This window comes from Amblyomma americanum, chromosome 4, assembly GCF_052857255.1.
Source record: "Amblyomma americanum isolate KBUSLIRL-KWMA chromosome 4, ASM5285725v1, whole genome shotgun sequence".
In the NCBI taxonomy this organism is placed as follows: domain Eukaryota; kingdom Metazoa; phylum Arthropoda; class Arachnida; order Ixodida; family Ixodidae; genus Amblyomma; species Amblyomma americanum.
Window position 1 is genome coordinate 203,270,917 of NC_135500.1, and position 18,972 is coordinate 203,289,888.

At 43.9% G+C, this 18,972-nt stretch overlaps 1 protein-coding gene across 3 annotated transcripts in view; it reads right to left on the minus strand.

Moving 5' to 3' along the window:
• LOC144129112 (multidrug resistance-associated protein 1-like) overlaps positions 1–18,972 on the minus strand; it is a 58,919-nt gene that overhangs the window by 33,269 nt on the left and 6,678 nt on the right. For all 3 annotated transcript variants that reach the window (XM_077663025.1, XM_077663023.1, XM_077663024.1), the window contains exons 4-12: positions 17,678–17,800; positions 16,622–16,756; positions 15,333–15,452; positions 14,337–14,398; positions 9,832–9,960; positions 8,067–8,234; positions 4,937–5,111; positions 2,044–2,298; positions 1,497–1,562 (exon numbers count right to left, since the gene is read on the minus strand). In XM_077663025.1, the coding sequence (XP_077519151.1) occupies positions 1,497–1,562; positions 2,044–2,298; positions 4,937–5,111; positions 8,067–8,234; positions 9,832–9,960; positions 14,337–14,398; positions 15,333–15,452; positions 16,622–16,756; positions 17,678–17,800 (1,233 nt within the window). The remainder of the gene's footprint in view (positions 1–1,496; positions 1,563–2,043; positions 2,299–4,936; positions 5,112–8,066; positions 8,235–9,831; positions 9,961–14,336; positions 14,399–15,332; positions 15,453–16,621; positions 16,757–17,677; positions 17,801–18,972) is intronic.

An 18,972-nucleotide genomic window follows, 5' to 3' on the forward strand; every position in this document is an offset into this window, starting at 1 on the left:
GATTCCAAGCAGTAAATCAACAAAATGTGCAGAAACCAAATCCACAGCACAGCAAATCAAAGACAAATGCACTGCAGACTGTATAAAGAGTAATCGATCACAGGGGCAAAAAAAATAAAAATGCTCCACTAGAAATGGATTCAGCAGCACTTGCTTCAATTTTCTTCTATCCTTTCATTTCCCCCATATGGTGCATCAAGTATCATTCCGCAAGACTGCCAGTCGAAAACTGTACTCTTAGCAAATATTGATCACAAAACCCCAGGCACGGGCATTTGGTGACAACAAAGGCAGACAAGAAACTGGAACGCGGGTGAAAGGTCTTCAGATTTCATCTTGTCCTCACGCAGCTTTGTTGTTCTGCTGTTCTAAACAAACCTGCTAGCCAAAGTAGGTGCCTTAGGGAAGAGAGGTCAAGTGTAGCACACAGCTTAAAACTTCACAAATGGAGTACAACTTTTCATTGTGTACCTTAGAGGGCCCTCTAGTAAGCATGAAATGAGATTAAATTGCAGCAGAAGCATGAAAAATGTTTTTTGCTGTTAGGAATGCCCCATTACAGCTTTCATGAAAATTGTTGAGGGTTTGGCATCAGCGATGCAGTAAAGTACTAATTTTCTGCCTACTGACGCTGCATGGAGAAGGAAGGAAGCAAAAAATATAGCTGTCCCTACACAATCTCTATAGTTGTAGTTCCTTGGCTTCTGACAGCCCCATACTAACACATAGCTTAACAACCCACTGTGTAGCGAATCACCAGTGAGTCACGTTGCGCTCTCCTGGTGTGCGGCTATGAATACCGAGTCGTGCAATGAATCCATGGCTCAGCTCTGATTAATCAAAGCGCCTGCGAAAAGTAGAAATGCCGTGTCGCTGTTGCCATTTATTGGCAGTTTCAAGAAGTTGGCTTTGCCCTGGCTCCTTGTGCACTGAAGCCGTGCACTGTCATGACGCACCCAAGAAAATTAAAGGTGGCTCACCTATGGGCTACACCGCACAGGGGTTAGTGCTCCGAAAATCGCCGCCGCAGTAAATATGTTACCAAGACTCACTGCTAGTCTACAAGATGCTTCTAGAAGCCTGAAACCAGCGCTAGCAGGAAATTCCAGTTTCCCAACTACATCGTAACCGCTATCTTGCTCAATACTTCCACCACAGAAAACTGCGCTGCCAAACACAAGCCACTCTTTTAGAACTTTGTCCAGCAGTGAATCTTTATGCAAGAATAGAATTAGTGAATTTTTTTTTATAACTAGCATCTGCATCTGCAAATCCATTTATGCTTCCCTTTTAAGGTTATATTGCAGCACTCTTGTGGATGTGACCAATGACTTATATGTTAGCTCTTGCATAATTAACATCCACAAAATCCAAGAAATGATGACCTACTACAACACCTCCTGCAATGCAACTTTTGCTTCACGCACTTGCAACTCCCAGAACATAAACAAAGAGCCCCAAAACACACAAAAAGCAAGGTAAGCAAAATGAAATACCTTAATTCCATTTAAAATTTCACTGATTTGGCGCAGGCGCTTGTCCTTCAAAGCCATTTGCTTCTCCTGTTTATCAACAGAAAACAAAAAATAAAGCAGAGCACCTTGAACACCAGCTTTATAGTTCAGTACTAAATGGTCACGCAATTTATATGCATGACAGTGCACCCATATGTGAAATACACAGTAGCTCTTGCTGTTTTGCTGCTGCATGCATCAATAAATATCAAACAATCACCAATTAAAGACACCATTTAAGATTGCACCAACATCATCATCTTTCTTGAAGTAATTCAAAATTAAGGACTGTATTTGCAATACATGCACAGCAGCTGACTGTCCAGTTTGCAGTAGCAGTTATAAAGAAACTATGCTGCATCAGTGAACAACGATTACCAGCCTCTCCGCACCTTAAAAGATGATTTGAAAGTCGCATTCCCCCTTATGTCGAGCACAAGCTGCTTTCTTGCATAAACCCTCACTCGACAGTAATTATGGCGTGCTTCATATTCTTTTGTCAGCAGGAAGGCACACACAGCTTGCACACCTGGAAGTGGTCACAGAGGGTGGCGACGTAGGTGGTTGCCAGCACAGCGATGAACATGACGCCCACGGTGGCCAGACACGAGGCGCCCAGGTAGCGCCACAGCAGCCAGAGAGTGAGCGCAATGCGCAAAGGAACTGTCCACACCTGGGTGCTCAGCGTCAGGAACGTGCTCACTTCTTCTACATCGACTGACATGAGGTTCATCACATCGCCAGCCATGTACTGGCGTCGTGCACTCGGTGCTAACCGGAACACCTGCAACCAGTGGTCCCAGCTGTGAACCACACGAACAGAGCTTCAAGACGCAGTGTTGATAGGCATACCGTGGGCCCCAACACATCTTGGGACAAAATAACAAGGCTGTTCGTCGTGCATTTATGATTGTGAAGTACTTAATTCCTCAGACACTCCCAACAAACAGTCAGGCAAGGCTAAAATATGAATGGCCCGTGCAGTGGACAATCAAAACAGCCAAGAAAGCAAAAGATCAGGCAACACTCAATAACAAACCAATCTCGCATAAGGAAACACAAGAGCACGTATTCAAATCTAATGCCTACAATCATGTTATTGGCAATTTATGGCAACGATCTACGTGCTTTCCACTTTGACTGCAGAAGCAGAAAGCTGGCTTAATGATCTCTAAAAGTAAATAATAACAAGAACAGTATATGTAAGCCCACTGCTTATTCATGCCTAAGAGTTGCATGATGTCAAAAGTTTTTTTTATGCAAATATTAAAAAGCATAGACAATCCACTTGCATAATCTCTTTGAAAGAGTTCCAAGTATCTTATTTCCAGCATAGTGCATTCAATGTTATAAGGACAGGATTTTAAAACTTGCTTTTACCCTTGACGGATTAATTTGATGTACTAATTCACCTGTGCAACATCCTCTTATTGTCAAAGGAATAATAATAACAAAATGTAAAAAGTAAGGCTTGAATGAACTGGTCCATATGGAAAATACGGTGTAATCACAGATTTTACTGAGCAAGCAGTATGAGTTATATTAGACAAAAATGCTGCCATTTGTCTCTGCGAGGATGTCGAGAGAAGCCCCCGGTGCCTGCAGCGAGCCAAGTGAGAGCCGAGTGCGGGAACCACCTCCCCGACAAGAGGCAAGAGGGAAAATCTGTATCGGCCGAGGTGGCGAAGCAGGTGCAGTGACACCCACAAGCGAGTTGAGCATGCGGAGAGAGAGAGAGCAGCGCTGAAAGCGAGTGAGCATCAGCGAATCATGTTAGCGAATGCGCGTCATCAGCTGATCCAACACGGCGTGCCAAGTAAGATGAAATGTGTACAACGCAACAAACATTAAATGCATAAAAAAAAATCGTTCGCAAGTTTCGAAGCTAGCTAAAGTAGAGCAAAGTGTAAATGCACCAAACGTAAAGCATAAAATCATTAGTGAGCCACACAAGCCAGCCAAACTAAAGTGAAATTCATTGGCACAACTTTCAGGAAATGGCATGCGGAAAACAGCGAAAATCAACAAATAGAAAAGCATCAAATAGAAAAGCATCACACCCTGAAAGCACTTTCTGCTTACGCAGTTCATTGTATCAAATCATCTGAGCGTATGTAAATTTTTTTCCCCCCTGAGAACTGTACCTGCAATGCCCCCCGAGACACACGTGAAAGCTGCCTGCTACTAGCTTTGTTGTCCTAGGGGGCTGGAAGAGGGGAGGGGGGGTTGGCACTAGTGATCACATGACCACCATCTGCCCATGGATCCCGAGCCTCACACTTCGTGCAATCATAAGGCACTGGCAAACGCTTCAAAATGCCTCTCTGACACTGCATGTAGCCAGGAGGCGAGAGCCTGCAAATATGCAGTGGGTTGCACATAGGGAGCACATGCTAGGAGTGCTCGCATATGTGCTGTCTGAAAAATGTGTGGGCATTTGCGGATGCGGATTGGATTTGCAGATGCGGATGGAGGAGTGCTGCTCGCATATGTGCTGCCTGAAAACATCCGCAAATGCCCACACATTTTGCAGACAAAAACTGACGTTTGAGCCATGCTACAAACTGCTAGGAACTCGGGAGATGGCAGTGTCGTCTGTCCGTGTTGTAACGCTTCCTTTTTATTCATAGAACAGCTCAACGCATGACTGCACTCACTTTGCCAAAGCCACGGAGAGTACACACATGTCAACATAAGGGTTAAAAGCATGGCTAAAAGGAAAGGCGTGGTGGCAGTCTTACAGTGGGTGGGCACTTGGAATTGTACCGTGAAGGAAGGAGCTTAGGAAGAAGCAAAAGGGGCATAGATTTTAATTAAAAGTTAATGTTTTTGCTACCTGTTGCTGACTTTCGTAATTTATGCGACAAATATGAACATTGCCCTACTTTCTGGGGACATCATGAAGGACATTATTTTACAGAAGTGAAATCAGATTACAAAATGGTCCTAGAGGCCCTGTAACAAAATAAGACTATCTTTCATGCTGGTTTTTAAAGCCGAACTCACCTTTTTACAATATATGTGCAACCAGCAATTCTAACTCGCACCTTATCCTACATTTTACGTTAAACTATGTTTTCCAAGGGTAAGCAATTGCTACTGTAATCCCCGTGAAGTTTGTTTCATCCCTTACTTTCAATAGCAAGTGATTAGAAAGAGGACTAGACTATTTTTGAAAGAAAGTGTAAACCCAAGAGAACACAAATGTGGGCTAACTTAATAAATGATTTCGTCAGTCAGCCTGTCAAATTTTTAAAACAAGGGTTTTGTTGCATAACAACCGTAAGTTAAAATCCTAAAGTGAATGTCCTAAAATTGCCAACATTCCCAACTGGAAGCTGCCTAAGACATTTCCACACTTCCACTAAAATGTGGAGCCTAGAAAAACCAAAAGACACACAGAAAAAAAAAAGCCCTCGTACCTTTCTGTACAAAGCAGCAACCAGAGATGATTGAGCTCTGAAGGCAGCAAACTCTGTGAAGTAGACTGCGTGAGCATCTAGCACACCACTAAGAAAGAGGAAGCCAGCATAGCCAAAGGCATAGACGTAGCCATGCCATGTATACTCATTACTCTGCACAAAGGTTAAGATGAGGCTGAAAACAAAAAGAAAAATACAACAATCAGTCATATATGACCCTCCCTAAAGACGTCTTTGCATTCCAAGGCTGGTGAAAAAAACTAACAACTGTACAATACCGAGCATTTGCCCATGGCTGAAAAAAGCCCACCCCTTTTTTTCTGAAGATTTTGAATTTTCCTAAAAATCCGAGCAAGCGCCCATGCGAGTAAGTCCATTGTCCAGGAGAAGGTCAAAAACACGGCAAAAACACATCAAGTGCCCACTTTATCGTATCTCAGTGACACTTGTCATGAAGGTAGTGGTGTGGGGGAATGCGGCAATGAGATCATTCAGACAATACGCTTAAGCTTTAACCACCCAGCTTTTCATGTGTTATAATTAGTGGTATGCAAATATTAGAAATTTCGAATATGAATTGAATATGTTTGATATTCAATCCAATTGAATATGTTTGATATTCAATCCACATTCGCATTCGAGAAATTGATATTCGAGAATTTCCGAATATTCAAAAATTTTTAATTATTCTCCAGCGATCGTATACCGTGCAGCTTTCATAAATTCGACCGTGAAAAAACCCAAATATCTGGGCAAATTATCACACGATCGAGTTCCAAGTGCCAGGAAAGCAATTAAATTGAGTCCTTCACCCTTCTCTTTTTCTGGTGGCCGCCATTTTGAATTTAATGATTGGTTGTCGGACCAAGCATGAACCCACTTCACCATGTGCCCGCGCTGGGCCTTCACACCTGGACTTAACAAGTGCGTATCCCCCAATATCACGCGAGTATCTTCGAATTTTAGGTGCGAACCCACACGGTATTTAACGGTACCTTAGGAACCACACTGCAGGCAGCCCACCACAACCACACCTCCCTGATTTGTTCAAAACCTAGCCATTGCATGCCTGTGCCTCATCAGTTTTACACCCATTTTGCGTGCTGACCACAAATGAAAAAGGGCAGAAAAGAAAAGCAACCTAAATCAAACTGCACACACTACTGTTTCCTCCAGCAAGGTCTGAAGAAATGCAGGTCTCAAGTCAGAAAAATCTCGTAAAAAATCAAATATTAGAAAACAGCAGATACTGTCACGAAGACGATGACGCTGGCAGTGGCGCGGGACGGAGCGCTCACGCTAGGCCAGCGGCCATTAAACCATATCTCATTGACATCAGCCATCTCGTCTCATTCTCTGGCTGGCCGTCACGTAACATTTGGTGGAGGTGCTGGGTATCATTCCCCATTCTGGTTTCGGAGCTTCAATTTCTGTGTCAACTGTGGTCGTCGGCCGTGAGTTTCTGATCCGCGCCGCCCGGCCTTGCCCCAGCCTGCCAAGCCCAAACCGACCTCGCTGCTCACTACAGCCCCATCCCCAACCTTGATCACAAGATACGACAACGTAACGACGTCGCTGCGACCCGACCCCGTGACGCGACCGACCCGAGACGCTGCCCACACGTGAGGACGCAGCACCCCTGCCCATGCTGTTCGGAGCGTTCAAGGGCTTCGGCCGTCGGCTTCTGGCGACCTGCAGACCGTAAGCTTCGTGGACCAGGATTCATTCGCCCATCTCTTTCATCGTGGCGGCCAGCACTTCACCACCATGCCATTTCTATTGTACCATCCTGTGAACCTATCACCATCGAGCGCATCTCTTCGTTGATGTCTTCTTCGATTCCCGATCGGGACGATCGCTTGGCAGCCCCGGGTAGTGTCACGAAGACGACGACGCTGACAGTGGCGCGGGACGGAGCGCTCGCGCTAGGCCAGCGGCCATTAAACCATATCTCATTGACATCAGCCATCTCGTCTCATTGTTTGGCTGGCCGTCACGTAACAATACGAAATCTACAAGGACTTTTCAATCGCATCCCAAAAAATTTCCGCTGGTAACAGACCCAAAGTGAGTCTAAAAAATGCTTTTGTGACTGTGGGCAGCACAAGAACTGGCTGAAATCTCCATGCAAATATACGATTTCCAAGTGTAATACCTCCGCTCCTGCACTACCGCTCATGACAAGTTCAGTAACACTGGAAAGCTTGTTTCACCGGACCTCTCGTCCCATTCAACCCACATGTCTACAATAAGAAATAAGTGCAAAAACATTAAAAATGTAGATCCCTCTACATACTCACTGCCATGAACTGTTCATGCAACTTCAGTGCCAGTTTTCTCAATAGCGTTACCTATTTGATCTGACTGCTCTGCTTGCAGAAAATGCAGCACAACAATGGCTTGATGGATATTCATGAGGTTTGCTGCATTCTATTTCTTGGCCAATTCTTTCATGCAGCGACAGTCCTACATTTTGAATTACTTTTTTTTTTGTTATTCTGCAACTACTTTGTCGTGACGATAATGAGTGGTTTGGTTTAGCTTATTGGTGTTTTACGTCCCAAAGCGACTTATGCTATGAGGGACGCCGTACTGAAGGGCTCCGGAAAATTTGACCACCCGGGGTTCTTTAACGTGCACTGACATCGCACAGTACATGGGCCTCTAGAACTTCACTTCCATCAAAATTCGACCGCTGCGGCGGGGATCAAACTCGCGTCTTTTGGGCCAGCAGCTGAGCGCCATAACCACTGAGCCACTGCGGCGGCTACGATAATGAGTGCATTATGCAGGCATGGCTATTGGATTTAATTAACTGCGTAGAAAAAAAAGAGCAGGTAAATGAAAATTTTGTACAGAACGTCATAGCATGAACCATTTTTTTTCGGCTACTTTTGCATTTTAAACATGTTAACGAAGCATTTCATTTCATAAAAAAAGAGCCATTTTGGTACCTTTTCTTTCTTAGTGAGCCGTTCAATGCTTAAGAGGTTATAGTAGATCGTGTTACATGAATCGTAAGTTAGCATTGCCTAACATCCTTATTCACTAGAAAACAAAATGGCAAAAAAGTTAGTTTTGGGGTTTCTAAATAAGGTGTGCTATTCACAATGAACATACAAGTGCCCACCTCAACATTAATGGCGGCAGGAAGCTGACAAACACACCCACAGTCTCCAGGACAGTTGATGCAAGCACATGAAACCAGCACACTCTGAAGACGACCCAGTATAACGACGGCTGTTTTGCCTGAGGCTGTCTTGTCCGTACGGCTGAGCCATGTTCATCCACAAGTGTTCTTGATGAGCATGCAAGAAAGGCAAGGAAACGGCAATATGTCACACAAGGCAGCACGGACAATTTTAACACAAGCAATTTGCTTGAACAGAAGCTAGAAGTGTATCAAAATAATCAAGCTCCAGCAAACAAAAAAAAATGCAACAGCAAATAGCTGCAGTTTACTCAATTAAACAAGTAAAAAATGCATGACACCAAAGCAACATCACTTTCAGGCACCCCAATGCAAACGGACATTAATTCTACTTGATGTCCAGTGTGGCAACCTTGAACAGCGCTACTGCAGTGGTAGTGATTTTAAGCAACATTGCATTTTATTGTTACAAAATTCATGAACTGACTGAATGCCTCAAATGCTTTCAGGGACCAGGTTTCAACAAACTTTCGTAAACCTTGTCAGTCCCACCCCCACACCCGGGACTGAGCCGAGCGGAGGCGGTGCTGTTTAGACAACTACAAACTGGTTCTTTACCAACCCCGGTGTTAATGACTCATCTATACCCAAACTTATATGAAAGTGATGTGTGTCGCGTGTGCCAGCGGGAGAGGGCAACTCTGAGGCACATCCTATGGGACTGCACAAAATTCCCCGACGAGGCTTCTAAAAGCATAACGATTCCGCCGCGACTCGCGGCTGCGGCGGAATGCTCTGACCGTGACGTGCAAACCTGGGCCGTCCAGCAGGTCTTGGCGGCTCTTGAGTGACAAAAACCTCAGATAATCCGCTGAGTTGCCGCCTGGGCCCCCGTCACGGCGCCATTAGGTCATGATGCCATTAGGCCATGACGTAAATAAAGTTGTTCCTCCTCCTCCTCCTCGTAAACCTCGTGTTCCTTAACATTAGCTCAAAGGGTTTAGTAGCAATCTTTTTTTTATGATCTTTCCTCCTGAGAAATGCAAGTTTTCCACTCAAATAATTGGCTTTATTGGGTTTAACGTCCCAAAGCAACTTAGGCTATGAGGGACGTTGTAGTGGAGGGCAAAAAACTCCCAAGTCTAGCCAGTGCGCACACATTATAATATACCTAAATAGCACGCTGGTTGTCTCAAACGCTTGTCATTGCTAAAGCCAGGACTCATAAGGAGAAAACAGGTAAACGGTCCCTAGTGATACATTTATAGCACCAGATTTTAAAACTGCTGACATCAAAGTTCATGAAGTTAGGGAGAGTTTCAAGGGTCAACATGATTTTACAAAATTGCGACAAAAATAGACATTCAACAGTGTTTTTATCTTCAATCTAGCTAACGTCAGTGAGAAAATCAATATTGAAGCCCCCAGCCAGCTCCCTGAGGCTTACCAGAACGAGTTCCCAAGGGAACATGCAACTCGTAACCAAGACTGCAAATGCCCCACTAAGCATACATTAGCTGCAGCTCAGTTATAAGCACCCAGCTCAGGCAGCAAGGTTGTGCACTTTTTGTGAACATGTATGAACTAGAATACCTACAGTAAAAGGGGCCCTACTAAGTTTTCTACCAATAAAGTCATGAGAAAATTCAAGTAACCTGAACTTTTTGGGCGTAACCAGGAAACCACTTTAAATGATTCTGCCATGATCAGAAGCGATCAGTCACAGCTTTTCAAAACGTCTTACCTGAGCTGTTGTGGCTTTTTGAATGCTGCACGGTGGAATGCCTTAAACGCAGTGGCACACTTTAAGTCGGTGCAAAGTCGAAGTAATGTGGTCACATCCAACTTGTCACGATAGCCGAGCAGGACAATCCTGCAAAGCAAAACAAAAGCGTCAAGTGGAGAGATTTCCCAGCAATTTTTTGTAGCTGGAGACCATTTCAAATGAACGGTGAGTTCTCAAACAGTCAAGACCACTTATAACGAACCTGGCAGTCATGCGGATTGCATTCATTATATCCGGTGTCCGTAGTAAGTGGAGTTCCCGTATTACAGCCAAAAATACTAAGTCCACCAAAGGTGGCATTTATTTCATTTAAAAATCGGAGCTGACACTTGCATATGCATTGCACTAATTGGTTAATTCCCATATGTGCGGAATTGGCCATTCTTAACATTCATAGATCCCCCAGAGTACTCATACCACTCCTGATGCAGTGTTGCTGTGGTGAAGAGATAAGCCACTGCCCTGTGAAGGCAGGTGCTGCCACCGGTGGTGTTTGTGCGACCAAGGTCTCTCTTCACATGTAACCTCTTGTGACCAATCACTTAAGTGCCACCTACCACTGTGGGCAGTTTCCTCACAATCCGGTGGGCAGGTTGTGATGACTCCACAAGGTGATGATGATTATGGATTTTTATGGTGCAAGGGCATCTATGGCACTGGGGATCGAACCCCTCACCTCCCGCATGCGAGGCGGATGCTCAACCACTCGGCCACCGCTGCAGTAACTCCACAAGGTGACGTGACGTAGATGGCCTACCTAGATTGCTTCTCTGGGGAATTTTTCATGGATTTTTCACTCACAGCCAACTATGGCGACTTTTCAGCAATAAAGCCATCTTGACGATACTTTGTTAATAACTGCTTCATGCGCTCTATTTCTTCAAAGCAGACCATACAACGGTGCTTTCTAGGCTCTCCTGGGTAGTCATGTATTCATTACCAAGACCCTTGCTAACAATCTGCTTTAGGACAGGATATAACTAACTGTGCTTGAAGCATCCATGGCAGCTGGTGGCAGGTCAGCCACGTTAATCAGATTCCTAGCAATAGAAGAGTGCTTGTACTTTGCATACAATGACTTCATCAGGGCACTGCTCTGAGATATTCTCTGCACAAACGTAGTTATCCAAGGCAACATCCAGCCTACTATGCATCAATGATGCGTTGCCACAAATATACATGCGTCTGATCATGTGTTTTTGACAGCGTCATCTATTGTTCCTTGGCCCACAGCGCCAAAGTAGCACAGTGCAATGAATCAGGCACACTGCCTGCTATCTGGCATTGTCTGCACGTGGTAGCAGCACAAAAGTGGTACAACGCACACCACGTGACCAGCATGGCCAGCAAGGCATTCAAACTTCTCTCAAACTTCTCAAAATTGCTACTGTTCGTTGACCCACGTTATCGGCAGTAGCTTCGCCTATGACACAGCCAGCCTCATGTCCATCGTGTTCCTGCTTCTACTTGGGATGCTTTGCCCAGCCGGTGTGCACGCAGGCAATGACTGACCTTGTAGGCCATCGACGCATGCTTGACCGGAGGTCACTTACAGTCTCAATGCCACTTTTTTATTGCTTTTGGGTCAACATCTTCTTTCTGGGGTGGTGTCGCAGGGACTGAGAGACGTTCTTTGCATTAGGCTGCAACTTCTGGGGCACATTTACAGCACCCTCTTGTTTGCTACAACCAAGTGGTATGGCCATAGCTGTTTGTTGTATTAAAGATGAATTGCCATTGCCCTAATACATATTGTAGCTGCAGCACCGCACTCGTTCATAATACAGTAAAACATCAAAACAAACCCGCTTAACCAGCAGAAGTTTGGTTTTAACAGCAGTAAAGTGAAATCTTTGCCTCGGCACCGTTTGAACGTAATGCATTTTGTATCAGCATAAACTGTACCAGCCTATCGCATCCATATAGATTAGCAAATACTATTTCCACTTTTTGTAGAGCTTGCGTGCAAAGAAATTATGGCGGTCCTCAACATGCTCGGCAGGGGCCGCCTTATAATGCCGGGCTTGTGTCGAAGCGTTGCCAACACAGCAAAGTCTAGAGTGCTCCCACGCATTCCTCAATGAGGAGAGAACTCCCTGCGGTGTTATCACAGTTCTTCGGCACTGGTGTTGGCTTGTGGGCACGGCAAAGTTCAAGTGTTAGATTTTTGTAGCATGGAAGATTGCCATTGAGAAATTTCGGATTTCGATTGCATTCGGCCACGATGGTGAGTGCCATCCCTGGGGCTCTCTTCACAACAAGAACTAACCATGCAGTGGCCCCTCGGCAGAGTGCGTTGTGACTTGCGAGTTCAAGGTCTGCATTATGCCGAAGCTGGGACTGAAACACCGGGTGCTCAACATAAAGTTGGAGATCGTTCGTGCTATTGAACATGGCATGAAGAAATCGGCGCTGGCAAGCAAGAGAGATCCACCGCTGACAACTATGTGTCGTATTTGGAACGCCAGGGAAAAATTGCTCGGCAGTGCTGCTCTGACTGCAAAAAGATATCAGGTAAGAGGCTTGACTTTTTCGGATGTGGAGAAGGCACTAGTGCAGTGGCTAAAAGCAGCTTGGTCGAAAAAACTGCCGGTTAGCAGTCCCCTTTTTTTGTTGAGAAAGCCTGGTTTTCGTCACGCAGCTGAACTAAAATGCCTGTGTGCAGCAATGGCTGGCTGGCGAGGTTTAAGGCGAGGCATGGCATCAACACAAGGACAGTAGCTGAAAAGGGTGCCGCAGCCAACATGAATGGCACAGAAGACTGGAAGAATGGCCAGAAACTGCTACCAAATAGAACACTTGCGTTCATAAGAGAGTCGTGCACCGGCAGCAAGCATGCGAAAGATAGGATGTCGGTTGTGTTTGGAGTCTGGAACCGAAAAACTGCCACTTCTTGTGATTGGGAAGTCGTCCGAGCTGAGATGCTTCAAAGGATCCAACTGCCATCAGGGCTCATCTCTAGAAACAATACGAAAGTGTGGATGGCGAAAGTTTTGTGGCGAAGAAAAGAAACATTGTTACCATCCTCAATAATACATCGGCGCACGTCACACTAGATAACCTTAAGGTTGTGAAATTTGCGTTTCTGCCATCGAACACTACAGCGATTCCCAGCCTTTAGACCAAGCCATCATCTGAGCTGTAAAACAGATGCACAGGAAAAATCTTCTGTGCAGAATTCTTCTAGCACTTGAACGTGACAAGCTTTCTCCATCGACCTACTAGACACAATTCACCTGCAGAGCATTTTTGTGGGCAAGGTGAGTCTGTGATCGTGCGTGCAGAACTGTTTCAAGTGTGCTGACTTCTCAGTGTGCATGGATGACGCAGAGGATGGCAGCGGCACTGTAGACCACGCTTGTGACAGCTTGCTCACTGAAGTGCTCAGCGGCAGGGTGCTACAGAAAGCATGCTCTTCACCGACTTCAGGGACGTAGGCAGTGCAGTCGAAACTTCACTGGACATGTCCAACGAAGCCATCATCACTTCAGTTTTGGCCGAAGTGTCGCCTACTGGCAGTGACGAGGACTATAACACAGGAAATGACAGCACGGGTGATTCGGGCCCGACAGTGGCAGAAGATGTGCATGCTGTAAATGCTATGCGGGTGTTTCTCGAAAAAAGGGGACTGGCGGAAAAGCTTGAGGCCACTGTTGTCGCTGCTAGGCCACTGCAGCAGCAAAAGAAAATAATGAACTTTTGTAGTGCCAAGTTAATAAATACTGCCTGTTTTTTTTCCCCCTTTCATCATACTGTCTGGTTTCTTTTTGACAACCAAAGAGTGATCTTATGCCATACTTAAGCATACTTAAGCCGTAGTACCGTTCAGTATGTACTTTTTCCGAGCTGCGGGAAACTATGGCTTAACGAGGTTTTACTGGAAACGAGCATTCGTTATATCTGCGGCCACTATAAATGGGCTCAACTGTACATTTAGAGCGAGGAAAGGACGGAATAATACAGAAGTCCTATTTGGTGCACAATAAATAATCCTCTATGATTTTGAGCAGCTTGGAGAAATAAACATAGTTCAGTCATGCAAATGTATCCATGCCACAATTATATGCATTGTGCCAGTGTCTCATCTTTGTCATTCTTGTGGTCCTTATTTTGCATGGATTTCTTTATGAGCACACAGGTCACAACAAGATTATAGCATCTGTGGCACTAGCATACAGTAGTACCCTGTAAATTTTCACAGCAAAAACAACAAAGGGGAAAAAAAGATCCGACTACTCGTCAAAATCTACAGCATAGACATTAGGCATTTGAGACATACGAGACATTTCAATGCTGGCAATGTTCATGATGTAGTTTGGGTATCCCTTCAAGAATGAATTTTACAGTTCAAACACAAGTACACTTATGCGCAAACATATGAATATAATGCACAACATGCATGCATGCATGCAAAGACAATAACGAAAAGATCATCCACAAACAGATGAGCAAGAAATGCTTACCGCCACATGTAGGTAAAGAATATTCTGGGAATGACAGTCCATTCCTTGAGGACACAATAGTGCTGAGTAAAAAGTTATGAACAAGACCTTTAATATACAGGAAGCACAAAAACACAACACACTGCACTGTAGTCAAGGCATCAACGATGAACAGCAAGAAAGAGAAAAGGAAGAGGATAACTCAAGATAACTGCAAAAGGAAAATGCAAGAACAGATTTTAAAATTTCGAAGGTGCCTAACTCATGTACAAATTTCCACACGAGATAAAATTCATGCCCACTGTAAACTAAGAAGAATGTGCTCTTGTCCTAACAAAGTGTGATGTAAGGCGATTGCTAGTTGACAGAAATTTACAAGTTTGTTATCAGGCAACTCCCGTCACACACAACTCCATTCATGACAAACCTTGTGTAAATTGTAATTTTAGAAGCTTGATATGTTGACTAACATTAGTAAGCAAGCTAACATTAGTAGGCACTAGTCTGTACACTTGTAGTGGTACTTATAGCTGCATATTTTTCAGAAACATTACAAGAATGTGTACAGCACTACAGTCGGGTGTAACTCAAGAATGCAGCGGCAAATACCCCCCAAAGGAGGCCCTCCAGCCAATGAAGTCAACAGGTTGCCGTGATGTCGTGTTTAATCCTGTTTCATGGAAACACCTGCCAGTCACCTGCAATTTCACACAAGGGTATTAGCTGCGATGTCATGAGAACCAGCCAATGCCATTGGCTGGAGGGCCTCCTTTGAGGGGAATTCGTCACTGCGCTCTTGAGTTGCACTAGACTACAGTGCAGATGCAGTTACAAAAGCCTTTCTTCTACATGTCTTCTTGTGCAGTGTTTCTGCAAAATATGCTGACTAATTTCACATTGCTGGATGGAACCTGAGCTCACTGACAGAACACTTAATGAAATTCCTCTTTTACAGTGTATTCAAGAATGATCTCAGCATGAAGAGGGCTGCTTCTTACTGCACTAGAGCATACTTACCATGTCTGCATCGAGAGCAGTGTAAGGGGGAGGCTCTTCAGACAGGCTGGTCAAAACTAGCTGGATTACTGTCAGTGGAACTAGGCAGAAATTGCAAAACACGCCAATGTTTTGCCCATCCTGTAAGGAAGCAAAGAAGAGAAGTCAACAATAAGGGCTTGGCAGTTAGGCTGGATCACAGCACTTGGAAACTGACTCCTCAACTATGGTGTGAAGTTGGGCTAGTTGATATAACATAGGCAAACTAATACAGCACGACTACAAGTGTTTTCTTCCTTTCTCTTTCATTTCTTCCTTTCTTTATTAATTATTTTCTGCTCTCAACATTTAAAGGCACATTCGTAGGTAGAAAAAGAAAATGACCTTAGGTGATGGTCATTACTTCGGCTGCTTCTTTTCTCCGTCTTTGTAGTTGTGCTGTTTTTAATATGCTGAAGACCAAAGCTGTTTTGCTTGCCATAAATGCATTCTTGGCATTCTTTAATTGTAAGCGTACGTAAAATCTATCCTGTGTAAATGGAAGTGCAGATGTACAATGATAATAATTAGGCACATGCGAACAGTGGTTTTTTGGTTTGCCAAACATTCGTATCGAATCAAATCTCGAATATTTATTATTAGACCAAATATTCGAGAGTATCGAATATTGGCACATGCCTAATAATAATACTTTATTCAATTCAGGGATACAATACAAGATGCAGACATGCCAAAGCTACAATTTGGCTTGTGGGGCGCTGTCCAGCAGCAGCAATAACCTTTGTTACTAACATACTTAGTTTTTGCTGAACCATCATCACACCGACTTAAATAGTTCAAACTTGGCAGTGGCATCATGTAACTGATAACTGACTGCCAGTGTTCAAGCAAAAAACATCATCAGGCAACTCATTAAACATATATGGTATATAGTAGTACAACCTTAGGCATTCACCAAAATGAGTTTGCACTCTAGAGACAACATATTATGAATTTTTCGCAATAGGACTGCGTGTATGAAAGCAAACACACAGTACACAAAGTTGCAAAGGAAAGACATGACAGACTTCCAGCCTTAACATGCTGCATGCTATTAGTATTCAGTACCAACTCCAAAACAAAAAAATACAAAAAAATGTTGAGCCCAACTGCCAAAACTAACAAGCCCAGTCAATATCACTGCATTCAGATGACGCCACAAGGCATCAACACGATGTCACTATAAATAACTAGCCCTTTTAGAGCCACAAAAGCGCCTACAAAATTTAAACACAAAGTAAGCTGATCAAGGTCTCAGAAGAAATACTCACATAATTGAAATCGACTATGTCTGCGTAACATGTGATTGCTGTACAGCAGGCGAAGATGAGCCAGAATGTAGGGATGGCAACAGATGATCTCAGCCCCTTCCATCTCGCCCACATGGTCAGGGCCATCACAAGGACCTGTAGAGAGAAACTGAACCTTACGATTCTGCCGACGCTATGAATATAACAGCAAAGCAGAGACCATGTAGTATTACCACAGTGTCATGAATTACAATTAATAATAAGAATTAGGCCTCTGCACCATGACAGCCATCAACCATGAAAAGGCACTGCGTTAGAGTGGTCTATCAACTGCAAACCTTCAGCACATACCTATACACTGACACAAAGGTGTCAGGCCTATGTCAAATTTGAATTTCAATAAAATCACCTACACAATAACTGAATACCATTTTTACATTTTCTAGTCATAAAGGATGCTACTCATGAAATATGTTGAGCACTTTTCGGGGCCACTAAACCAAGATGTTTAAGCCCCTCGGAACTCTCATAAATTAGTTTTAGAGCACTTTGAAGAAGTTCAATAATATAGATGCCCCTTTATATCTGGTCCCTAAATTCAGTGTGCTAACTTTCTAACAACAAAAACTTCACAAAGGCCCACAATGGAGGCCTGTAGGCTGCAAAACCTTCGAACCTAGAGTAATATGAAGGAGAAACATTTTTACTGCGGCAGCTGTTATAGCTGGCCTGCCTCAAGATCTCACATTCGTCATCCACACGAAATAGTGGCATCACATAACAAGATCCACTGTCATTATTGGTCACATGACCAAGTGGACCATGCGACCAATTTAACTGTCCCTGTTACCATCAAATACACTCACAACTGAAGGCCTGAATACATTTTCTTGTTACGTTCTTTTTTCGACATCCCACTTACACATACTCCTAAAGCTGAAACTCATGGCTGTCACATTATTTGACACCCCTCACATCTTTATTTCATACTTTTTCCCCAGCAACTGTACTGCCACTGCGTTACACAGCTATGTAATTGAGGCAGCATGCAGGTTCCGGAACAGAGGAATAACCTACAAGTGTGCAGAGAACTACAGATACTCCAGCCACTTCTGCGAGGTCTGTTTCGTGTTGAAGGTAGAGCAGTGAAGAAACCACAAGCTTTGTTGTGCAAACAGCAAACGTCAGTGCCAGAAAGACCTGCAACACAAGAGCACAGCCTGATCAGAAAACTAGGTATGGAACTCTCAGTTCCGCCCAACAAAAAACCCAAAAAGATAACATATAACCTAATGTTTTGATAAACCTGCTATTCTTTAAGCCACTGAATCTACTTGGATAGTAAGCAATTCCTCAGCTAGCTCTCAAGGTAGCATACTGTGCCATTCATTTCACCAATTAAACAAGGATAAATGCCTGGAGTTCCACAGCACTAGTGAAGTTGAGCAGGACAGAGAGCACGAGGTTTGTGCATACAAAGCTGAATATCGCATTCAGCCCAGCTATTGCTCTGGCACTGAAATGCCTTAATCTAGTTAAGCTAGGATAAATGAACACAAGTGAGTTTATAACTGTTGGCGTAAAAAGTAACTGATGCATCAGATTAATTCATGTCGCTGTATTCAAATTTGTGCAGTGCTTCATCCAACTTAGGAATACTGCAAACAGCAAGAATAACCCTTTCACTGCTGAGTTTGTTTGATACATGCATACCCCACACTGGGTTTATTTGCAGGTCAGTTTGTTTATTTATTTATTTACTTATTGTAAACCTCAAATGCCCCTAATAGGGGTATTGCATGAGGGGAATAAAATGCAATACAAAATACTAATACGAAATGAATGACACTGGGTTGAGAGCATAACATTTTGAGTGGTGTTTTTAAAATGAACTGTGTTAATGTGCAGTGCGGATCCAGCAGGCAAGCCATTCCAGTCGACAGCTATCTGGACAAAGAATGCAGGTGCGTGAGGTGGTCAAACAGCTTTAGTGTGACTGATATGAAGGGAGAAGTGATGAGCTGGTTTAAAATCTGCGAGAAATAAGTGATAAAATTTGTGAAAGAGGCTCAAGTCTGTAGATTTTGCCCGCATCTCGAGGTCAGGTAGGTTAACTTTAGACTTCATGGCAGTGACACTACAACGACAAGAGTAATCTGAGTGGATGAGTCTAGCTGCGTGGTTTTGAACAGATTCAAATTCATTACTGGACATTTCATCGCAGCTTCATGTATCCCCTTGTTCATCAAACGTACAGATTTGTTATATTTATACACGCAAGGCAGCAAATCGAGATGAAGTAATGCGGCAAGGTACTACTGTGCGCCGCTCGTTTTCAAAACCAAAACTTGCGGGCCAACTAGGTGAACCAG